The sequence below is a fragment of the Chelonoidis abingdonii genome, chromosome 3 (assembly GCF_003597395.2).
Source record: "Chelonoidis abingdonii isolate Lonesome George chromosome 3, CheloAbing_2.0, whole genome shotgun sequence".
NCBI classification, from domain to species: Eukaryota; Metazoa; Chordata; order Testudines; family Testudinidae; genus Chelonoidis; species Chelonoidis abingdonii.
The window spans coordinates 79,786,488-79,811,443 of NC_133771.1; the positions used below are offsets into that span (position 1 = coordinate 79,786,488).

The window sequence follows — 24,956 nt, forward strand, 5'->3', positions numbered from 1 at the left end:
AAACTATGAAAGATGAATAAACAACAGTTAATGGCTACTATACTGGAAAACTAATTCAAACTGAACTAAAAAAGTACAACCTGGCCTCCTAAATTAGCACTTAGAAATTATTCTTCACTAAATCAAAAATATTCTGTGCTGAAATCTTAAAAGCTAGTGCTCAGATTTTCAAATCATATATGCACATGCGATTTGAAAATCTGGGCCCACATAACTATCCATACATCTGGGTAAATGAAAGATGTGAAGAAAGACAAACAAATAGATTTTATAGTTTTTTTTTTGTTTTTGTTTTTACCTGTGCAACATATGCAGAGTCTGAAATAAGGGAGAAACTATCAATCTCTCCTCGGCTAATATATGTTTGAAGGAGGATATTTATCTTCCCATAACTGTTCTCCACACCTCCAGGAGCAGAAAGTTCACAGAAATTGTTCAGTAAGACATCCAGTTCCTCTATTTCTTCTTCTCTTACCTAAAACACAATTAATATGTTTGAAGAGGTTGGAGTAACTTGGTAAAAACTTTCACATTAAATTTCCATTATCTCTTAGAAACATTATTTTAAATGGAGTCTAGTTTTACACAAAATAATAATAAAAAAACAAGTCTTCCAGACTGTAGCTAATAGAACTTAATTGAAACTATCTTAATAGTGACACAATTACATTTTATTATTCATCACCATCTATTAAGGTTGCCATTGACACACAAAAATTTGTTATGCCACAAAAATTGAATCTTCTGACCCTACCATCCTCCGTCTGATGAGATTTCATTTTTTATTTGACCAGAGTAAAACCTCTGTCCATCTGGATTAGGGCAAATTTGAATTAACATTAAATGCATTCATTATAGTCATACAGTTTGCATGTGGCATAATATATTCTTAGCTCAAAACTGTAAAGTACTATGATTCATGATATTAGAGTTTTCACTGTTAATAAGATTAAGTCTTAATACAAGTAAAGAAATATTCATATCTACAGTTTGAATAATGCATAGCATTTTACATACTCACTGATGAGAATGAAAAACATACCATAAATCTACTGAGATTGACAGTCTCAGTCTAAAATTTATTTAAAGAGGATAAATGTTTGGCCCCTTCAGGGAATCAGTTGGGGACCATTTCCATCGGGCCCTGACTACCTGACATCCAGAGGACTCAGAGAGTAGGGTTAAAAGTCCTACTCGTTCTCCAACCACTGGTCATGCATTTTATGGACCTGATGCTGTGGATTGGGATCTACTTCCATTAAAAGTGTCCTTCTGGATGAAGTGATGCATCTTACCTTGATCTGTTCAAATTCTTCTGCCTTAGATACTATAGCAAGAATATCACCTTCTGTTTTGTGAGCATCAAAATGTTCATTGAAAGTCTATCAAAAATAAAATGATTTGAGTTACTGTTAAAAATAAAAATATAAAAACAATGTTTTGACCTACCAACTTAAAATTAAAGACAATTCTGCTCTCAGTAATAACTCAAAGAAAAGAGTCTCTAAGATTTTTAAAAGTAAGCAGGTACCTCAGTTATTGGATACCTAGCTTCAGACAACTTAAAGAGGACCAAACGTTCAGAGGGCCTTTTCTGCACTTTCTAAAAAACAGCTGCTTTTAAGATGTCTCAAGTTGGGGACCCAAAAATGAAGGCAACCAAAATCCATAGTCACTTCTGAAAATCTTGTCCACACTATGTTTGAATGTGTACGTTAATATGTCCAATTAAAGGATGATGTGACAGATTTTCTGCTCCCAGCCTCCAATGGAGCAGGAACAGTTTTGGGCAGATATGCACACCTACACACGCTTCAGTGCACTAACTCTTGCCTGTGCTGCACTGATAAATTCTATCACCTGAATGACAAGGTGATAGCATTTTCACCCACAGAAACATTTCTGTTAGTGGGCTCTGTGCAAGCAAGTTCTATTTCCTGCACATGGATATACAGGTGACAGATATCTTAAGTCTTAGGAAGGGGGAGAGAATGTAGAAATCATCATCCAAAACCAAATCTGACCAAAACAATGCTTTCACTATTGCCATATGCTTAGTTTCTTTTAGTGACCATGATTTCCAAAAGATATCAATGTTAAATTGGCTATATGTCCTATAAAATCTTTTCATGACCATTTTCTATAAAGGGTCAAAAAGAGAGAAGTATACCAGAAGTAGAACAAGTTATTGTACCTCAATAGTATTATACTTAATATAATAGTGGCTGGCAATTCTGCCTAAATCTGTTGAAGAAAAAAATCCAGTTCTTTCTTCAAAACGAATCATGCGGGCTTTGTCTAGCTTTCTGCCAACTTCAATCACCAGTTGTTCTCTGTGCTTCTCTAACCCTGGATCCATCTAGAGACCATGCACAAAATACAAAAAAGTGACAAATGAGGCAGTTCACCGAGATAATTCAGGTTTTCTAGAAGTCAGAAACAAAATGCAGTTGCAAAACAAATAAAATAAGGCCATGATCATCACACCAAGAATTAGTTCAGTCCTCATTAATACCAGTTATACTGACACTAGGTCCACAAAAAGTTGCTACACATACCAAACATGAATATCAATGAGAAGATGCAGCCTATGTACTGGTCCATCCTCAAATTATACTATATTTCAACAAAAAAAAAAATCAGGAAGTTACTTGACCCCAGATAATTATAGCAGTGAAAGACTAATGATGAAGTTGCTAAAATATAGCTCTGGCTGACTTGCTGGCCCATAGCTGGGTATACAGCACTGGTTGTCCCCAGGGCTGCCCAGAGGATTCAGGGGGCCTGGGGCAAAGCGGGGACCGGACATAAAAAAAAAAGGCGCCACTTGCTGCGGCCCTTGTACTCACCGGGTGGCGCTCCGAGTCTGCGGCGGTGGTGGGTCCTTCACTCGCTCCACTTCTTCAGCAGCACTGAAGGACCCGCCGCTGAAGTGCCGCCGAAGACCTGGACTGCCCCCGGATGAGTAAAAACTAAAAAGATGTCTCTAGCCAGGGAAGGGATTCTTGGCCAGGGCTTGCAGGGCCCCACTTGCCCCCTCCCGGGCGGCCCTGGCTGTCCCTGCCTGCTGTGCCTCTGCAGAGTCCTCATGGCTATGTCTCTATAGTTAGGAATCCTGAAGGACTTCAACAACAGAGATCCTGCCTAGAATGGCCCTTACAAACCAGACAATTTCAGCTCCCAAGCACCTTCAACTGCAACAGCAGCTCAGATACCGCTACAAGAGACTAAATAGGTTTAGACTATTCGTGTACGTAAAGTTAAGCATGTGTGTAAGTTTACAGGATCAAGGCCCTAATCAGAAGAAAGCTCAGTTTCTTCTTATATTGATATTTTTAATGAAATATTCAAAACTGAAATGAAAGAGGAAAAAAATCACAAAGTCCAAACACAGGCTGTTAAACTGTTGAAAAGGATGTTATTTTAGAAACTCTTTAATTCATTATATAATTCATCCTCTTCTTTATTTCCTCATATTCCTAAGAAGCAAGGTCTTTACTTCACAATAACTGATATACATTTTAATTTAGTTTTCCTAAGCTGACTCAAAAGTGAAGAGACTGGGATTCTCCAAGATTTCAAAGCATTATAAACACCATCATGTAGAAGTTATGAGGACAAAAAGCTTTGTTGACCCACAGAAGGACAAGCAAGGGGTGAAAGATGGTAGAGGAGAGGGATTGAAAGGAAGGAAAATGTCAAAGGGTTTACCTTAAAAAAATCCCTTCAAACAAAACAAAAAACAACAAAAAAGTATTTTTCTTTCAGCGGTATGACAACCTAATTTTCTTTGCTGCCTTCCTACTCTCTTTAATGTAATTTTTTGAGTCTTTCTGCTTCAGCAAGAGGGAAGGAGAAGCTCAGACATCATCACTGCTACTGGGAAACAGTCTGAATTTTTGAGAGAAGTTGTGATCAAAGCAGAGGGATTGGAGAAGCAAAGATGAGAGGTTTACACATTTACAGAATGGTTATTGACTGAACACGTCTAGATCATGACTATCTGGCAAAGCCCTAAGTAAGGCTGGGTATGGAAAAGCATTACCCCAGGGAGAGCACTGAGAGACATTCTGGACTTCCTGGTTTACAGCCAGAGCTGCTACACCCCTTTGGGGAGGAAGGTCTGCTCCTTGGTGTGGTGGGGTGCTGTGCAGCCTGGCCTCGCCTTACCTCCTTCCTGCACCTTTTGTAGTACTGAGAGAGCTCATGGGAGCAGGGACTGCAATGCTATGTGGCTCTTACACAGGACAAAAAGGGCAGGGGGGAAAAGAGAAGATTTTTTTGCATACACATCCACTATACATCTGGGGACCATCTGACCAAAAGTAATTATGCAAATCAATGCACTCTGAATGGCTAGACTGGCTGGCCAATATGGATATATAAATTGGCAAATCACATGATTATTAAGAAATAACTGTATACCAATTATGAAAATTAAACACCTACAACTGGATTGGGAGGAAAAGGAATTGCATAACTCTTAAAACTATAGTTGTGCTGAACCTGAAACTGCACAACTGCCCTGCACTCTGTATAACGTAACTCGGCAATATAAAAACATAAATCAGATGCTTCCAAGAAAGAAGAGAATATCTATGTCTGCAGGCCTACTTGCTCTCTGCTATTCAAAGGCATTAATAAACACCACCTCTAATAGGTATACCCTGTTTCTATCTTAACACAAGACAGCAAAGGCCACTTCAAAATGATTCAGTACAGGATGCAGCAGCGAAGGAGATATCTGTAGTAATGGCACAAAACTGGTGGACCTTCAGGACTGGCACTTGCTTGTTTGGCTGAAGAATGTCACAAACATATTTTTGTTAGTTTTTTTTAAAAATTATTCCTATTAATTGTGTTTTAATGTTATCATTTGGTGTTACCAAACATATTTACATTAATTATCCAATATACTTAAATCAATCAACAATTTGCCGAAGAACTCAGTACTGCTTGCCAGAGACATGGGTCTTTGAGTGCGAAGGAATTCTACAGAGCGAGGATATGTCAAAACTCTCACTGTTGAGCCCCAGCTAGATCTAGTATTTGATGATACCTTAGATTATGTTTTTAATTTACCTGGCTATGTGAGTTTGGCTAACCATATACAAAGACATTATAATACAGTATAAGTGATTTATTAATATGCATTTGAGATGACTGAACTCACAAAGCCATTCTAAATGTGTGCCCATAAAATATTTAAATTACATCTCACTATAATGTATTGAGAACTATGGAATTCTTACCCACTTTCCCTATGGTTTAAATCCCACTTTCAGCTCCAAAGAACAAAGATATTGGACCTGAAACCTGACACTGGCATACTGCTAGGAACGTTGTAGGTACTCAAAACCTGGGTGTTGATAGTCATGTGAAAAAACTATGAAGCCATGCAACCAATTGTGGAGGTGTGAAACAAATTACATTTATCATGAACCTTTGACCATCTTATCGGCACTCTCGCCATTAAACCATATCCAACAGGATTACGCCTACCCCCAAAACCTCTAAGCAGTTTCAAACAAACAGTTGCCATTAAAAAAATAAATAAAATTCCAGAGAAATATTTCCTTCGTTTTTTCCTCCTACCACTTCATGTTCTTCTCCTGCCTATCGAATTACTATTGTTGAAGGCTCTAGCAGTGCATATACAGCAGTGTTTTAAGAAAAATAGGTATTTACATTTCCTGTAAACTATGAAACACACCAAAAAATAAAAATAAGGAATTCCACTATGAAAAAAATATATCTATGTTCTGATTTATTTCAACACACAAAATAATATCTAAAACCAACATCAAACAAAGGAATAAAACTGGATCCCAAGAAAAAGATTTCAAATCTGATTGAATGACTGATTTTATTAACCTGTTAAATTAACAAATATGCTGTCTAATAATTTATGATACTGCAAGTGGTGAGATCTTCTAAAACAAATACTTGACATAGGAAAAACCGTGCGTAGGGCAGAGCTAAGGCTTCAAGAACCTTGACTGTATAACTCATCTGTGACTTTCACTACTGAAATGCTGACGGTGACTAAAGCATGACGGCTGTTTTGATAAGAACGAGTGCTATGCGTTGATGGCTAATTTGGCCACTGAAAACGTATTTTGTATGACACTGAGTAAAACTGTTTGACAGAACAACTCAGAAGGGACCTTTTAACTTACTATTTTTTTAAAAAATAACTCTCTGCTCTAGAAAATATCTTCCCCTTTTCAAACACTTAAAGAATTGCTGATGTCAGGTAAAGCAGAAATGGCAAATATTTATCTCCACATCAGGAAAGGATTACAGAACCAGAAAGCAGGTTAGATTTTTTTTTTAAAATGCATTTTCTACCTGATAAGCCTTGTGACTGATGCCATATACTAATGGATTTGCTCTCATCCGTACATAAAGATAAGTGTAACTTATCCACTTTACCGCTTCCTCCACATTAGTTACTGTTCCAAGAGCAACCTGTAAGTAGGAAGAGAGACAAAAATTGAACTTACTTATTAGAGGAAAACACAAGCATTAAGTTCATAATATACTGAATTCAGTCATTAGAACTAGATTAGAGAAAGTGTCCGAAGCTTTCTATTTTAAATATACTAAAATAATAATCATATAACAATCTCTTCTGAACCACCTATATATCTGCATTTCTAAAGCATGAATAACCATGATACCTTTTTCACAGTAGATTTCAGATACCTGAGCACCTAAATGATCTTCTAATGTAAAAATTATAAACAGGAGAAAAGATCACGCAATACAGGCTTCTACTACAAGGAACCTGTAATTCTTCTATGAACAAGATTCATATTTTAAACCATGTAAACTTACCTTCCCGTCTGAGTTTAAGTGAGATGTTTGCAACCTGACTTAAATTGAAAATGTTTCAATTATATCCTCATGTGTGTTTAAGAAGCCATATTATAAGGGAAAATGTCCTGAAATTGTGAAAATAAGATGACTATATATATTTTTCAAATCAAACAACATTGGCACCCCAGGATTTTTACCATGTCTCCATATATTGTCATCAGTTTAAAAATAGGTTTCACCTGCCTTTTATCTTTGAAGATTCACATACACATGGTCTCTCGCCAGGGCCAGTTGTAGGGGCAAGTGAACAAGGTGCTCACCTTAGGTGGTAAATTCCAGGGGTGCTGTACCGCTGGGTGTTTTGTTTTGCTTCACTATGACTGGCCAGCCTATTTTATTATTGTTATTTTTTGCTCCGCTGATTGGCCAGCTTATTTATTTATTTAGTTATTTGGCTCAGGCACCAGTATGGAGGGAATAGAGGTTGTAAAAACATTTTTCACTCTAGCCAACAAAATGGTTAGGGCTGCTCCTGCCTTTAGCACACAGCTGTAGTATCAGAATGTAACTGAAAGTTGAGTGGGTGATTTTCTATATTTCTGTAGACTACTAATGCAACCATATTGAAACAACATCTCACTCAGGAATCTTTTTGTAAATTAGTGGTACAGTATTGACATTACATATTTACATTTTAAAAAGGCAACTTCAGTTTTAGTTCTAGTCACAAAAGGCAACAACTATTTTTGTTTTTATTCTAACATGTTAATATTATTTGGCTGTGAGAATTGAAGATTTCCATTATACTACTCAAACAAAATATACTCTTTTGCTTTGTTTCTCTCCATATTGTTTGGCAAACTCTTTAACAATGACTAATGTTAAAAGAGCAATTTGCTTTTATGGTCTGTCTCACATAAATCCATTCAATTACTTTAAAAAAAAAAAGCACACACAATGGTAAGCAATTTCAAATCCTCAGATCTACAGATCTATATGTTAATAATAGGGAAATTTATTATTATGAAATAGGAAACAAACAAAAAACCCAACCTTACTGAAAACCCAAATCCACTGTTAGTTAAACCAGTTTAAATCTGGAGTAACCCCTTTTGACTTCAATAATGAATGTTCATACTTAAATCTCAGCTAGCGCTATGCTTCATAAGATTGGTTTGTTTTGCAATAGGATAGAAATGGACACCAACTAAGTAATATTTTGATAAGTGCATATATTCATGGGATATTGAACGGGTTAAGAATGCACACTTATCCTAAGCTACTTTAACTCAGTTGAAAGGGAGGGAAGATATCTTATCTAGTGCATAAGCTTATTATCAATTTGCTACCCAAACTAATTTGTGCATTTGATTTCTCCCCATGACTCAAAAAACCCCTTTCCAGTACATAACCTGAAGTAGCATAATGACATCTCTCAATATTACAACACCCCTCCTGAAAATATCTAATTTAAAATAATCAAAGTATAACGCTCTTATATCTATCTGGAAGATAGCAAAGTCTGACATGAGTCAAAAACGAACCACTGTTTTTGCCTCATTCATTTTAATTACTCATTTTGCATTTAGATTTGTTCACAATTAAATATTTCCAAAGTTAAAAGCAAAGCTAAGGAAGAAGATAGTAAGAATGTGTAGTATAGATGAGTTGCAGATGAAATCTGTAAATGTTTGTAAGGCTTCAAAATTAATGCTCATCATTTTTTTAAGGACTGTACTGACTGAATGCGATATGGAGAAAATAGTGACAGCTACTTTTGAATATTTGCTGCCATCTAGTGACTACCTCAAGTTCCTGTGGATTGTTGGGTAAAGTCAACATAAGCTAACAAAGTATCTTCTACTGCAAACCCTTCAGAGTAATTATGAAACAAATGGTCTATAAAATGAGAGCGCAGCTTCTGATAAGTTTGGAAATTTAGGACTGGTAAGTGGAGTGAAAAGACTAATAAAGGTGTTTTCATCTTTAACAAAGTCAGAAACAAAATTCGAAATTGTTGTATTTAACATAGTCTTAATACAGCAGTTTTTTTTAACTCCTTAAACAGTTACTTGGCTGTTATAAGGAGAAACACTGGTCCTTACAAAATACATATCATGTTGAAACTGAACTGCTGATTGCACCTTTTTATCTGATGGATAGACAACTATTAATTATATTGCTCACACAAATAATTGTTACTGCAAACTGAGCCTGAAAAACAAAAGGCTGGGTTTTAAAAATCCAGCACACAATGCGTATTAGAGTGAAAATGAAGGTTATTTATGTCAACAGTGTAGGACTTTTTCAACTAATCGGTCAAGAGTTTATACCAGTACAACTGTGAATGAAAAAAATTATAACAGTAATAATGTATAGCTTTAATTTTAAAAAGCCCTACACAAAGGAGAATAGCGAGGTGAGCAGCAATTCAGAATACAGCTTAATTTACCAGTTTTATTTTAAATAAGTCACTATTCTTAACAGTACATCATCTGTAAACATGTTTTTACATAATTATGTAAATTTTCACTTATGTAAAAACATTTTTACAGAAGTGATCTTTCTTCTCGAGTACATCTATAATAAAAGACCTTCAGAGAAAATAGGTTTAAAAAACTTCTGAACTATATTTTTATGCAAAATTTGCTAGTTAATTGAATAGAGCTACAAGCATTTTACCAATAGAACACCCTCCCATCACTGTCTGATAAAGGAATATCGCTGTATATGACCTCATATAGGTATGACAGGACCAGCTCCTCCTTTCCCATCAACCATTAACCCACTATGTTTAAATTAAGAATTAAAAAAAATAAATTAACAATCACAGGACTCAGCAGATTGTGCCATATTTATAAAGAGAAATCAGCCTCAGGGCCAATCAGAAATACTCTGAGATTTGAAAGGAGAAACTGTCCTACCCCAATAAAGAGAAGGGAGCAGTATCATTCTTCAGTAAAGGTAAAGAACTTGAGTAAAAGGCATAATTGGGGCCAGATCCCCAGATGGTGCAAGTTAATGAAATTCTACTGGCTTCAGTGCAGCTAAACCAGCTGAGAATCTGTTGAGAAGTGTGCTAGTGATTGTTTACGAACATTTTAGTGGAAGAAGCAATACTGTAAGTTAACTGAAAATGCTGAAAAGCTAAAGTAAGGCATTGACAAGACCACGAAACACCAATTTTTTTATGGCCTCTGATGAGGGCTAATTTGACTGAATAAATCTGAACTACAGAAGTATTCTATTTAAGGTCAGGAGTATAGTAGGTTTTTATTTTGTACATATAGTAAGAACTATTTTTCTTATAATTTCTTTGAAGCCCCTGTACAAAGATCAAATAAAGTCAACCTATCAATTCGCTATCTTTTAAACATATTCTCTTTGCTAGAGCTAAAAAAGAAAAGCTCAATAAATCCTATCAGAATCAAATTTTCTTTAATTCTTCACTTTTCCATGCTAAATAATCTTAGGCTTGGTCATTTCCTCTGAAATGTAAGGTCCACTACTGCTGAACTTTTTTAGACCTATTCTGTCTCAGTCAGATTCTTCCTAAATAGCTCGTCTACACTCATCTCATTGTCCCTAAAAAAAAATTGCGAATCTTGCTAGCACGGATGCAGCTTTACAGAGTTAGCAATATGGGAGACTCTTCTATAGAGAAGGTGCTGGTGGCCATCAGCACTTCAAGAAACCATATCTTCTAGACTTGAACTAAAGGGAATTTGAAAACTGGTGGTAATATGCTGGTGACTGCTCTATAAAACCAAAACCACTCCTATTGTTTCTGCCACAGTCAATAGTTGGGTGATTCTGGGGGAAAAAAAGCCAGTGTAGACACAGCCTATGTGAGGTGATCAAAACTGAATACATTACGTCAGATGATGGTGTGCCACTGTTCAGTGTAATGGTATCCCATTTGCATTTTATTTTATTTTTTCCCCCTAAAGTGTTTTTGGCCTATTGCAGACATATTCTGCTACTTATGATGATTCCTGCAACTTTGCAAGCTTATATCTAATCAGTATACATGTGAAGATCTAATCAGTATATGACTATTGCTGAACTCAGAGAGATAAATGATCAGGATGCCATCCAGAAAAACAACAGACTACTGTAACTGGTTTGACTTACTATTGATTTTCTGTAATCAAGCAAACACCAATCTTTCCTGCCTTGTCATCAGAGGCCATAAAAAAATTGGTGTTTCATGGTCTTGTCAATGCCTTACTTTGGCTTTTCAGCAAACTTACAGTATTGCTACTTCCACTAAAATGTTCGTAAACAATCACTAGCACACTTCTCAACAGATTCTCAGCTGGTTTAGCTGCACTGAAGCCAGTGGAATTTCATTAATATGCACCATCTGGGGATCTGGCCCTTAAAGTACAATATTACAATTACATTACAATACATTTGGTCTTTTAAAAAAATAATCAGACTTTAAAAATTACAGAATTTCATTCTATTTCTTTGCTTATTTATATGGTGGATCAATAATTAAGAGACTCTCTAAACGGTTTAGTGTTGCAGCATATCACAACTTCTTAGCTTTTTTTAACTGTTTAAGTAAGGGTATGGCTACACTTGGAGGTGTGCAGCGCTGGGAGTTACAGCTGTCTTCGTACAGCTGTGTAGGGACAGCGCTGCAGCGTGGCCACACTGACAGCTACCAGCGCTGCAGTGTGGCCACATTTGCAGCATTTGCAGCGCTGTTGGGAATGGTGCATTGTGGGCAGCTATCCCACAGAGCACCTTGTCCCATTTTGGCGCTTAGGGGATGGAAGGGTGTGGGTCATTCCGCTTCCTGTCCCAATGCCCCGTGGTGCATCGCTTCACATCCCAGCAGTTTGGCGCCATTGTGAGTCTCTGTGCAGTGCGATTTATATGGGAAATGGAGCCCGAGCTGCGGAGGACTTTGCTGATGAATGTCGCCAGCACATCACGTTTGGCAGTTGAGCTATTCCTTCAGCTCCAAAGTGACAGTGAGGATTCCGACGATGATATCGAGTCGCCTGACGCTAAATTGCTTGTGGCAATAACGGACATGCTCAGCACCGTGGAACGCCGCCTTTGGGCTCAGGAAACACTGAGTGGTGGGATCACATCGTCCTGCAAGTCTGGGATGATGAGCAGTGGCTGCAGAACTTTCGGATGAGAAAAGCCACTTTCATGGGACTTGTGTGAGGAGCTCGCCCCCACTCTGCAGTGCAAGAACACGAGATTGAGAGCTGCCCTGTCAGTGGAGAAGTGGGTGGCTATTGCAATCTGGAAGCTGGCAACTCCAGACAGCTACCGATCCGTCGCGAACCAGTTTGGAGTGGGAAAGTCGACCGTTGGAATAGCGTTGATGCAAGTTTGCAGGGCCATTAATCGCATCCTGCTAAGAAGAACCTAAGAACGAACCGTGACTCTGGGAACGTGCAGGACATTCTGGATGGCTTTGCACAAAATGGTTTCCCCTGGAGAGGCCAACTGATCCACCCGGAGGGCACATATCGATAGATGGGACGCATATTCCTATTCTGGCACCAAACCCACCTGGCATCCGAGTACATTAATCCGGAAAAAAAGGAGGGGTATTTCTCTATGGTTCTCCCCAGGCGCCCCTTGTGATCACCATGTGGGCGTTTTCATTGACATTTACACAGGCTGGCCTGGAAAGGTGCATGATGCACGGGCATCTTTCGGAACAGTGGCCTGTTCAGGGAAGCTTGCAGGCAGGGACTTTTTTTCCCAGACCACGGAAGATCACAGTAGGGGACGTTGAAATGCCCATTTGTGATCCTTGGAGACCCCGCTTACCCGTTAATGCCTTGGCTCATGAAACCGTATACAGGGAAGCTTGGACAGGAGCAAGGACCGTTCAACTACAGCTGAGCCGGTGCAGGAATGACTGTGAGTGTGCTTTTGCCATTTAAAAAAGGGCGCTGGAGTTCTCTTTATGGAAGCTAGACTTGGGGGAAAGCAGCATCCCTGCGGTTATATCGCGTGCTTGTACCCTCCATAATATTGTGAAGGGAAGGTGAAACATTCAGTCAGGCATGGACGCCTCCGAGGTTCAACAAGACCCTGGAGGCTGAATTTGCACAGCCAGAGAGCAGGGCTACTAGAGAGGCCCAGCACAGCGGGCTACAATGATTAATGGGATGCTTGAGGGAGGAATTTGAGAACTGAAGAAGCCAACAGTAATGTTGGGCCATTGCCGGGAGCGTGCACGTGAGTGATTTAGTAGGCAATCTGTATTTACAAGATGATTGCATGCCTGTTTCTTCCTTGGGGTATTTGGTACGAGTATCTTTGCACTTCTCTGCAATAATGAAAAACTGTTTTTCGAAAGGCCAAGAATCATCATTTATTGAAAACGATAAGTGACAGACACTAGAAAGAGAAGGGCTAAAAGGGGTAGGTGGTGAACTGTACAGTCAGAAGGTTTGAAAATCCTGTCCTGCCTGGAGTGCTGTGCAATGACTGCTGCACTTCAGGATGATGCCTATATGCTGCATGGTGATGGGGTTGAGTGCAGAGGGTAAGGGTCGTAGTTCTCAGGGCTGGTAGGTGAACGTACAGGTGTTGGGGGCAGCTGGAAAGGTGGTAAGAACCTGGAAATGCTGGGAGAAAAGGGGTTTTGAAGCTGACATTGGGGCACAAGGAGTGCGAGAGAGCTTTGGGATGGGGGGGGAGGCATTGGGCAGCACGGTAGTGCTACCTGCTGATGGCTACGAGTGACTGGATACAGTCCGCCTTGGCGCGCCAGGAGGCTTATCAGCTGCTTTTGTGCTTTTCTTCTTAGCCAATTCCTTTCTCCTGCTTTCTGCTTTCCTCCAGTGCTTCCTCTTTCTCCTCTCCAGTCTGCAGCCTCTTGTACCTCTCTGGCAGACTGATCTCATAACTGCTTTCAGCATGTCTTCTTTGCTTTTTCTGGCTTTTCTCGAGGTCTCTCTCTGGCAGACTGATTCATAACTGCTTTCACCAAATCTTCTTTGCTTTTTCTTGGTTTCCTCCTCAGGTTTTGTAGCTTTTCATCAGTCTGTGATAGGGCTGGTATGTTACTAGTACTAGTCAAGGACACTGTCATTAGAAAAAAAACAAAAATGGAAACATTTATTACAGAGGCTGCATTGTGTATAATCATAGTGAAGGAGTTTTTTGTCTCATTGTACCATACTTTACACATAGCAAGCATAGCACAGAGAGGCCATAGCAGCAAAGACATGGTGAGTAATGGGAAATGAGTGTTCTCACTGCCGCGGCTCACCTGCCGCGGCTCACTTGGGTCAGGGCTGCACTGGGGTTTCTGTGCATTGGGGAAGACAGAGAGCAGCATGTGGGGAACTGCACTGAACACTATCCCTACATTTTACACAGGTGTTAATCCTGCAAGATATCTCGCTGTGCGGGTTACCTGGGAAGAGTGGGAGGGTCTTCTACAGCAATGCAGATTCTGCCCTGGTCCCTATGCAGCTTGCCTGTGTGCAGCAATGGTCCCCCCACCTCTCGCGGCACAGTGGCGCAGACGCGTTAGCCTGACTGGGACAAGGACCACAGTAGCTCTCCCTATAAACCTGCGCAAGCGCATTGCCCATGCTCTGGCAGAAACTTTTGAAGAGATTACAGACGCCGATTACCGAGACGTGATACGCCGCATCAATGGGCTATTCCACATCTAGGCATGCATGCATGCAGCCATAACCTCCCCTCCTCTCCTGAAATATTTCCATCCTGAAAATAAAAGCTGCTTACCGGGAACATGCTCCTCTGCTTCTTCTTCACCAAAAGTTCCAGCTGCTGCAACTGGCTAGCTTCCTCCTGGCTTGAGAAGAGCTCCTGGCTGCATGCCTCCTGGGACTCTGGGGTGTCTCCCCCCACCCCCGTACTCTCACTCTCGGTTTCCTCCCCCTCCCTCTCCTCTCCCTGCTCTGAACTGTCCATTGTGGTCCTCGGATTGGCAGTGGGGTCACCCCCAAGTATCGCGTCCAGCTCCATGTAAAAACGGCAGGTCGTGGGGGCAGCACCTGAGCAGCGGTTTCCCTCACGGGCTTTGCAATAGGCTTTCCGCAGCTCCTTTACTTTAACCCTGCACTGCACCGCGTCCCGCTCATGGCTCCTTTCCAGCATGAACTTTGATATCTGCCCATAAGTATCATAATTCCTACTGCTGGAGCGCAGCTGTGACTGCACTGCTTCCTCACCTTAAACACTGATGAGGTCCTGCATCTCGCCAGTGCTCCATGCTGGGGCTCGTTTGGCGCGTGGAGGCATGGTTACTGATTGATTGATTGCACTCCACACCTGGCTGAGCAAACAGGAAGGGGATTTTTAACATTCCCGGGGCATTTAAAGGGCGGGCCACCTGAGCCCAGGGCAGTAGAGTGCGAACTGATGAGCAGACTGGCTGAAAAGGTATTCTGCAATACCTCCTAATACCCTGGAGGCCAATAATAGCGCTTTTGGTGGCCACACTTGACGAGCAGCGCTGCAATCGTTACACCCCAAGCAGACCAGATGTACAGCAGCCACGGAGTTGCAGTGCTGGCTGTGCCTTGCAAGTGTGGACACAGAGTAAGTTGCAGCGCTGTAAACCTACCACCAGCGCTGCAACTCTCCAGTGTAGCCATGCCCTAACACTATTTATTATTCGTTATTACTTTCTATTATTGTAGCACCTAAGAGCCTCAGCCTTAGACCAGGACCACATTGTGCTAGGTTCTGTACAACAAAGAACAAAAAGACAGTCATGCTTGTTTATTATTTTGGGAATTTGCATACTAGTTTGCCAATTTTCTCTCTCTCCTCTCACTCCCAGTTTTTAACTTAGTGCAATAAAAATTAAAATGACTATATTTTAGCATATTGCATATTCTCTAAAAAATTTTTGTGATCTGGTCAGTCTTACTAACTACTAAAGTATATATATTATATGATTCAGTTACTGCCCAACTCCTGCTCGTGTTATTAACTTCTCTGACTTTATAATGCATTGCTTTACATTTCATACTGAAGGTAACGTGTGATCTATGATATCATATTTGCAATGAGTAAAAAAGCTGTAGCATTTTTACAGAATACCATTTGGGTATTCGGTTACTGTTAAGATCATTTCAATTTCCATTGAGGCCACCTTTGGGCCTAGGATGGATTTCCTTCATGTTTGAGGACATTAAATTATGCTACTGAACATTTTAATGCCAATTTAGTAAAATATTATCATATTCTTCTCTGTTACAGATCTGCAGCCACAATATTATAGATTGCTTACAATTCTTCATAAACAGGCTAACTTTGTTATGGATGGTAGTCTTACTAGGAATATGAAATACTTGCACTCCATTTTTTAAAATTTAAATATTTTGACGCCTAGCAGTTACTCCAGATGAGTACTATTCCAACATTACAGAGCACTTTCTCCCTCATCTGTCTTACTTTTACCTTCTCCTTTTCCTTGTGACTATTCTACGTGAGGATTAATTGCCCATTTGGATACATACCAGCTCAGCTGGTACTATGGAATGATATTTACCTTTCCAAGTCTTCTGTAATTAGTTTGGTTTCATGGTGTCTAAGCTAATGAAATGTAGATAATTTATTATTAAGTGGAAGAAAAACAAATAATAATGCTACATTAAAGCCTCACAGTTAAAATCACAAAGCGAGAAAATGCAAAAGTTAGGGTTCAAAAACAATGCTAATGGTCCATTTGTTTAACAACAGACAGCTGCAGCAAGTCTGGGTTAGCAGAAACTCAGTACATTGATTTGTTGTGTGTTTGTACAATGTGTAGCACAATGAAGTCCTGATTTAACTGGAGCCTCTGGGTGTTGTTATGCTAGAATATAATAAATCATAATAAATGGCAGGTACTAGCTTCATCTTTGCAATGAATGAAACAAACATTTAAAATGGAAACTGTGAATTTGCAGAATATTCTAGAATGCAGCAAAACAGCAAAGAAAAATGAGAATGTCCCTAAAATGATGTTTACCGATACTGGATATGAAGTTAGATGTTTAGCTAGCTGATTTTAAAAGTGCAAATTAATTTAAAAAAAATTGGACTTCTGCCCTTCTTTTCTTTACCCTATAAAGAAGGCCTGCAAAAATTAATCCTCCTCTCCCTCAAAAAGGATATGTTTTCTGCTTGCTCTGTTTTAACCATAGAAATATCAACATCACGTATCGTTTTTGGTTTTGCTGAAAAAACACAATAATCTTACCACATTACACCTTATTTGAAGAAGTAAGGTGTTGATTCTCTAATAAAATGTTCCTTCTCCACAATATTAGTCAGTCACTGGAATTAAATAGACATTAAGAAAAAAAACAAACCCCAAAATTTTTAGACATTCTAACTAAAAGTCCCTCCCCTCCTGAATTATTCTACATGCTTGGGATGCTATCATTTCACTAGTTCCCCACTTGTCTTAGGGCAGAGAAAACCTGAATTTATAATATAAAAATAAATTGGAAAAATAAATACTTTTGGGGAAGGGGAAAAAATAGTAAAAAATTAAAATCGCCCTTTCAGGCCTTCTTCCTACAGCATAAGAAACAAATAAAAGGCATAAACCCAATATTTTCCTATGAAATCTTTCAGGATTTTGATGTATGTTTTTCCAATGAAAATATGTACACTATTCCTAACACAAATTGTCCTAGCAGAGTCATGAGCATCATCTCCAATGTTAATCAAAGCCCTCTGAGTAGCCCAAGAACATGAAGAGAAGTCACAACAGGGCTAGGGCTCTTCTAAAAATCTTATAAGATGGCAAACAGTGATGCTCAGAAGTAATTATTTTTCCAATTCAAAAAATTATTGTTAAAAAAAAGTTTTCCCTTGCCAAGCAAAATCACTAATCCCCAATGAACACTATGTTGAAGCAAAGTTTCAAACTTAATGGGACAAGTGGTGCCACTAATGCTCTCTTCATACCAGTTGATGATCTGGCCCATACTGTTTCTTCATTAGCTCTATTTACTAGAGTAGAACTAGATTTTTTTAAATTAAACTTGTATTATTAATCCATTACAGCAAAGACTAAACATGTAAAATTTCATTAAAAAAGCCAATATTTAGGAAGTTATGAATGTGAAAACAGCATTATAACAGAGATCATTTTGCAACTTCTACTGTTGTCAGCACTAGCAGGTACCAGTGAATATGTTATTGTTCTCAAACTTCATTACACTGTGACCACCTTCTGACAACAAAAATGACTACACAATCCCCGGTGGGGGGCTGACGCCTGAGCATGGCTTCGGCCTCCGCCCCAGCAAGCCTAACACCAGCCCTAGCGACCCCATTAAAATGGGGTCACGACCCACTTTGGGGTCCTGACCCACAGTTTGAGAACTGCTGGATCAGAGCCACTGACCGGCCTAAGAATTATTTTAGTTACTATGTCTGGATATGTTTTTATTTCACATTGGAGGTGGTTGCATGCATTCCAAAATCTTTATCACCAGCTAGAGCTCTAATTTTTATGTTTTGATAAATAAATATATAACGTGCGGGTGTGGAGTCTGGGTTGGAGGGCATCCATTCATTCTGCAACAGTCCAAATTGCCAGCATGTACCTAAGATTTTAAAGTTCAGCTGGACAAGTTCTGCCTGCTTTATAGTCAAAAAACAAAAATAAAAAAATAATCCTTTGATTTAATAGGGAAAAAACTAACTACAATTAACATTGCTCTGTTCCGCAAGTGCTAATTAGCAATAGTGTGTTATGTATTTAAATCAAAATTCCTATATAATCTTATGCAATTATATCAACTAAAAATAGTATCTCTAGAAAATAAGATGGGGAGAGACTTACATGCTGTTATCAATTATCTTCATTAGATTCCATCAAAAGGATCCTCCTATATCCATCACATTTAAAGATTTATATCATAGCTGTACAATACATTAATTAGTGATTTTCCTGGAAGAACCGTGCATCTGTCAATGTGATTTACAATCTTCTACGTTCTTTCTCACCTCCACCAGTAATTACTATCTCTACTAGAATATATGAGTCATGACATCAGTCATATTAACCCTGGCATTAGGAGCTAAACTGGCATATCCTATATGTTGTGCTATGCCAAGTAACAGTTTTGTGAACTTCTCCCGGGGCCAAAGACCTCTCAAATCACTTCTCATACAGGCTTTTGAAAACACGAGTTTTTTAAGCCAATTCCACACCTAAGTTTTTCAAAGGTGCTCATTGCAACTGAAAGTCATCTGGCCAGGAGGAAGAAAAGAGTTTAGGGCTCCTTTAAATGTCTCTTCTAAATCTGAGTTACACAGGACTTACCTGAGTGGAACCAAATAAAGAGACAGTGGACTGTCAAGAGGAAAGCATTTATATCCCATGCACTCTGGAAGGAACTCTCTTTCTCATTAATCATAGATCAGCAACACCCACCCTCCAACCATGGGATCAGAGTAAGACTGTGGTTTTTATGATCTGCTGTGGGCATTGCACTAGTCATCGTTTTTCTTTCAGGGCTGGGAAAGAATTTTTCCCTCACTGTCAAATTGACTGAGGTAGAGTGGGCTTTTCGCCTTGCCCACAGGTCAGGGATTCAGTGGGGTAGGTAAGGAGGTTAAGCCAAGACGCCACAATTTAGCAGGTACCAGGTGTCCAGTGCAGTACTTGTTACAGAGATGATACAGTTCCCTAATACATAGCAGTTGGAAGGGAATTTAGGGGAAGTCATCCATTAAAGAAGCTGGGAAAAGGAAGGTTGGAGCTCCTAAAGTCAGACAACAGGGAGATAACTCACCCCCCCTTTTTCCCCAGTTCCTCTTAACCATCCCATGAGATGAGGATGGACGGGTCCCAGCAACAGGCTTGGACCAGGTTAGAATAGGGGAGACTTGACAGCAGCCCTCGCAAATAAGTGGAAATGATTGAGAAAAGCCCTGTACAATTTCTTACCGAGTATTAGCAGATAAGTTAAATGAAGAGAGATGAGGCCTAATTAAACTACATCCATTGCTGGTTGTGGAAAAACGGCAAAGCTTCATTAATAAAGTCTTTGCATAATGCTTCAAGATAGGAAAAATACATTAACGTAGCTTCCCACACATTAGAAAGACAGATGCACAACCAGCTACTTTTACAATAAGTCCATACCAGAAAACTTGCTTAAGAACAGGCAATACAATTGTCTGTTTCTTTAAAAATCACAAAGGTAGAAACCTATCACTAACACTTACATAAGAAAACTTGATGTGGTTTTGGCAATAACTTGTGGCATGTTTCCAAATGCAGATAATGTCATTTTCGCAATAACCATTATGACCCGATGTTGGTGTTAAAACAGTATTATAAAGATGGACACTTCTCTGCTTTTAGACCATTCATGAGAAAAAATTGCAGTAACTCTGATTTTGTAATTTACTGCAATTTCTAGGAAAACAGAGCACTTAGGGGGAACCCATCACTCTTCTAGAAATCAGAAGGCTCGTCCAAAAGTTTTTGTCAGAAGTTCTCCAAGTTCTCTTTCCAACCTCTCAATCATATATAATTTATGTTTTGTTATTTTAATATTATTATCTCTACCCCAGAAAAGACCCTGGGTAGCTTAATTAGTTATTAAAATAAGTTTTATCGTTAAACAAATGAATAAATGCTTAACAGATATAAAAAACTTGGCTAAACTCCTAGTTTTTCAGTCATAGGATTATCCATACCTATTAAACTGAACTTTTTATTGGCATGTAGTATTCAGTATCATAAGGTAAGACAGCTAATTGATAGGATTTCTTCAACTCAGAAAGGAGTTACCTCTCCTTTTGTTCAAAGGACAGCAGTCAGACACAAAAGCTGGGTATTTGAGTTGGAAACTTTCAAGCCCTTTATTAGTTGGCTCAATCTGCTGTTCCATACGACAGCTATGTAATTTTGCACTGTTTTCCTTCTGATAGAGGCACAAAACATGACTGTCTCCTTTCATGGATTTTGCCTTTTCTGCACAACTACCAATCGGCTTAATCATTGAAACCTTAGTGTGCTGTGGGACACACAAACCCCTTAATTTATGGATATGAAGTGTTCCATGTCTCTGTATTTTCTATATTAAATCAAAGATTAAGGTATAGGTTTAAACTGCAGGTTTCAAAGTCAACTGAGGGTATATTTTAACAGAAATTGTCTATCAAAATGCACAGAGATATAAGAATTGCCATACTGGATCAGACCTGTGGTCCATTTAGTTCACTATCACGTCTCTGACACTGGATAGTACCAGATGCTTCACAGGAAGGCACAAGAAACTGCAGAAGAAGCAGATATGTGGCAATCTGCCATTGATTAAGGTCTCATCTTGATCCAATAGTCGGAGATTGGTTTAAAACCCGAAACACGAGATTTTATCTTCCTTCGATTGTTCTTTTCATTAGTATTAACAGCAAGTCTTGTTATTCATACACTTGTCCAATTCCTCTTTGAATCTTTATAAGTTCTTGGCCTCAATGACATCAATGAATTCCACAGCCTAAATACATGTTGTGTGAAAAAGTATTTCCTTTGTAAGTTTTTAGTTTGCCATCTTTCAATTTCATTGACTATCTCTTTTTTCTTGCATTATGAAACAGGGAGAACATCTGATATATATTTTTATCATGTTTCCTCTTATTCATCTCCTTTCTAAGGTAAAAAATCTCAATCTTTGCAGCCTTCATATGAGAGTTTTTCCCCACCTAATCATACTCCTTGCCTTCTCTGAATCCCACTCTAATTCTGCAATATCCTTTTTGAGTGATCTGTATTGTTCACAATATTTCATGAGTCTGCATCTTTAATATAGTTTTATAATACTATACTATACTTTTTTATGTATTGCTCTCCATACCATCCCTTATGCATCTTGGATACTCTGTTTAACCAAACCTGCACATTGAGTTTAGGTATTAACTGAGTGGATCATAATGATGCCTAGATCATAGCAGTAGCTTCACTTACTTGACATTTTTATCCCAGAATACAAAAGAAATAGAGAACATCTATTTGCACAGAACTCAAATTGCTAAGTACTGTTTTCTCAACTCATTAACTGGTGTCAAGAAAAAACTCCATTGCAAACTGTGCTCAGGTGACAGATTTCCAGTCAATTCTGTATAGAGAAGATCTTCATTTGCATTAAGTTTTGGAATTTTTGCTTCACTGTGCACACATCCCTCCAGATATGCATACAGGATGTGTTCAATACAACAAACCTAGTTATGCCAAACATATACAAATGTGGTAATAATACAAAGTGACATATGTTAGAAATCTATCAAGGGGCTGTTTCTGGTACAAAGTTCTTGAGAAAATGGCTCAGTTTACTTCAAGTCTGCTATTTGCAGATACAGTATTTCTTGAATTTTTTATTTTGGATATTGTGTTACCTGGCCAATTTATTGGAATGTAAGTTAGCTGAGGCATACATTTAAATTCTTTTGCATGGACATAGAGTATTGACGTACTCTTTAAGCCTGGGTTAGAAATAATCAGTAAAAATGCTTGATCTACCAACACAGCAGAAAGACTTGATAGATTCTACTGAGTTTCTTTTCAGAGTTTCATTTCTATTTTACCACAGCTATTAGATTTACAGCTTCACTTCCCCCTTTTCTTTTCCTAACCCTCAATTTTTATTAAAGTATATTAATGACTAACCTTGGTCTTTCATCGAGACAGAGAGAAAGCACTGGAATGGGTTACCTAGGGAGGTGGTGGAATCTGCATCCTTAGAGGTTTTTAAGGCCCTGCTTGACAAAGCCCTGGCTGGGATGATTTAGTTGGTGTTGGTTCTGCCTTGAGCAGGGAATTGGACTAGATGACCTCCTGAGGTCTCTTCCAACCCGATTCTTCTATGATTCTATGAAATCTTGCTCTGGCGAAAAATGGTGGGAGATTCACAGACCTTATCTCTTTTCTTCCCACAGGCAGATCAAAGGTGTACTGGGGGAGGAGCACAGCAGGGCTACTGTCAGCTCTGTAGCAGCAGGCCTACGGAACTCAGTGCTCAGGACAGTAGCTGATCTACCAAGCTCCCTCCAGTGTTGTTCTCCCTTTGCTCTGCCTCATTTGGGGGGAAAGAGGGATTGCAGATGGTCACAGGTGTTTCCTTTTCTAACCCTCCTGTCCCTCTCTCTCCTATTCTGGGGTGTGTAGGAGGAGGGGATTCTCTCTCTTTTTGCCCCCAAACCTCACCAGGTTCCTTGGGGGGCACCACTAGGAGATACTCCTGTCCAGAACCCTTGTTACATTCCAAAATTTCCAGACATTTTTAAATTGCATGGTGGTGTGGGAGAGGGATGGGAAGCACATGTGAACATTTCCACCCTTCCATAGTATTTTATGGCTAATGCTCTTTGAAGTAGCTGAAGCCTTTTCAGGCAGGTGCTGCAGCCCCAAATACACCCATCCCCTGGGCTGTACTGATATATAAATCTACTTGGACAGGGATTCTTCCTGCAAACAGAGAATGAAAAGAGTCTCAATCAAGAGAGCCCAAAACATCAAAAACTAAGAGAGACCAAATCTGGCCATTTGCTCACCCTGACCCTCACTCTTCTATGAAGAGGGGTACCAGGAAGTAGACCTGCACTTTTCAGAAACTATTACATCTGTTTTAGCTTTATGTTTGGTTTTTAGGTATTACTCACATTTTTTTCCTTTTTTATATAACTTGGCCCTCTAATTACAAAAAAAAAAAAGAAAAAAAAGAAAAAAAAAGACTAATGTAGTGACAAACAATAAAGCAAAGAAATACATGGATAAAAGAATGAAACATATACCCAAACATCAAGACATAAATGTGATCCATTAATGAAGTCATTAAGGCTTTCAAGGTTTCAATAAGTTACTGAAAGACATTTAAGTTAAATAAACTTTTTTTCCAATAAAAGTAATGAAATTCAAAGTTATAAGTGCTTTTGAAAAGTGATTTACTCTTCTTGATTTGGAATACATATTTAGATTTCTGAATGTCCCGGAAAAAATGTTTTTTAATTGGTTACTACAATGACTAGCCTTTGAAAAGTTATATTTTATTATGATTAAAGCAAAATGTAGTCTGCAAATAACTATGACATTTTCAAAGAAAATAGATATTAATTGGAGATTTTAATTTAAGCAAACCAATGACTTGCTGTTTGTAACAAATCTGTTTGAATTACTACTGTAAAACTAATATCAAAGAGAAAGAACAGGTCAAACCAGAATACGAGTTACATTTCCTAGCTCAGGTTCAATAAATTAAATATTAAGAGTTTTCACAAAAAAAGGATAACTTTTCCAAAAAAATATTATTTTTTAGAAAATTTCTTGTTTGTTTTATATATATAACTGTATAACAGTATAAAAGTAAAAGGAAATCTTTTTATACTTTGCCTGTATTAATAAATTTTATACAGAGCATTGGAACAATCCAGTTATGCTAATTAAATCCAGATTCTCCTAAAATAATTCTGTATAAAAATATAAAAAAAGATTATAGGTTCTTGTGTAGATGGGGCTTATATCTGCTGTGTTGACTCTCCATATTTTGACTTGCAATATCTATAATTACTTTCTGCTGTGCTTGTAATGCCTTGTGATACTTACTGTTCATTTCTCTTAAATCCAAAATATATACCTGTAAAATCTCTTTATTGGGTGGAGTTTCTATTAGTTTATAGACATTTTGAATATAGGAATATTGCATTTTTTTGGGATTAAAACTGGTCACCTTAAGATAGTTTCTCTTAACAACTTGTCAAACGTTACCTCTGCATTTAAGTTGTCAGCAAGGCTTTCAAGAAACTGGCTCTCAATTGGGTTCTGCTGAGTAAGCAGAGTCAGGTAATGGCTGAGTTTATCATGTGTTGTAATAATGATGCCTTCTCCAAATTTGTCAAACTGAGGCCGTCCAGCTCGACCAAATATCTGCATGACATCTAAAATTCCAAGGTCAACAAAGGAGCCTCTTTTTGCAGCATATATTTGTGTTCCCTGGTTGAGGAAAAGTTAATAAAATTACCATAAACACACATGAATATAATCCTGATGAGCTGAACACTGAAATTAGGCAAATATAGCATGATCTCAAAAGTGTACCTTAACTAATCCTTTCATAATCTGCAATATATTTAAATCTGTACTACACAAACTGGATTCT

The 24,956-nt window shown here is 38.5% G+C and overlaps 1 protein-coding gene across 4 annotated transcripts in view; it reads right to left on the reverse strand.

Annotated features, from left to right (window-relative positions):
* ASCC3 (activating signal cointegrator 1 complex subunit 3) overlaps positions 1 to 24,956 on the reverse strand; it is a 544,393-nt gene that overhangs the window by 139,449 nt on the left and 379,988 nt on the right. For all 4 annotated transcript variants that reach the window (XR_012655518.1, XM_075063855.1, XM_075063856.1 and 1 more), the window contains exons 16-20: positions 24,566 to 24,790; positions 6,352 to 6,471; positions 2,195 to 2,359; positions 1,296 to 1,382; positions 299 to 475 (exon numbers count right to left, since the gene is read on the reverse strand). Coding sequence is in view for 3 of the 4 variants with exons in the window: in XM_075063855.1 (XP_074919956.1) it covers positions 299 to 475; positions 1,296 to 1,382; positions 2,195 to 2,359; positions 6,352 to 6,471; positions 24,566 to 24,790 (774 nt within the window). In the remaining variant the exon portion in view is untranslated. The remainder of the gene's footprint in view (positions 1 to 298; positions 476 to 1,295; positions 1,383 to 2,194; positions 2,360 to 6,351; positions 6,472 to 24,565; positions 24,791 to 24,956) is intronic.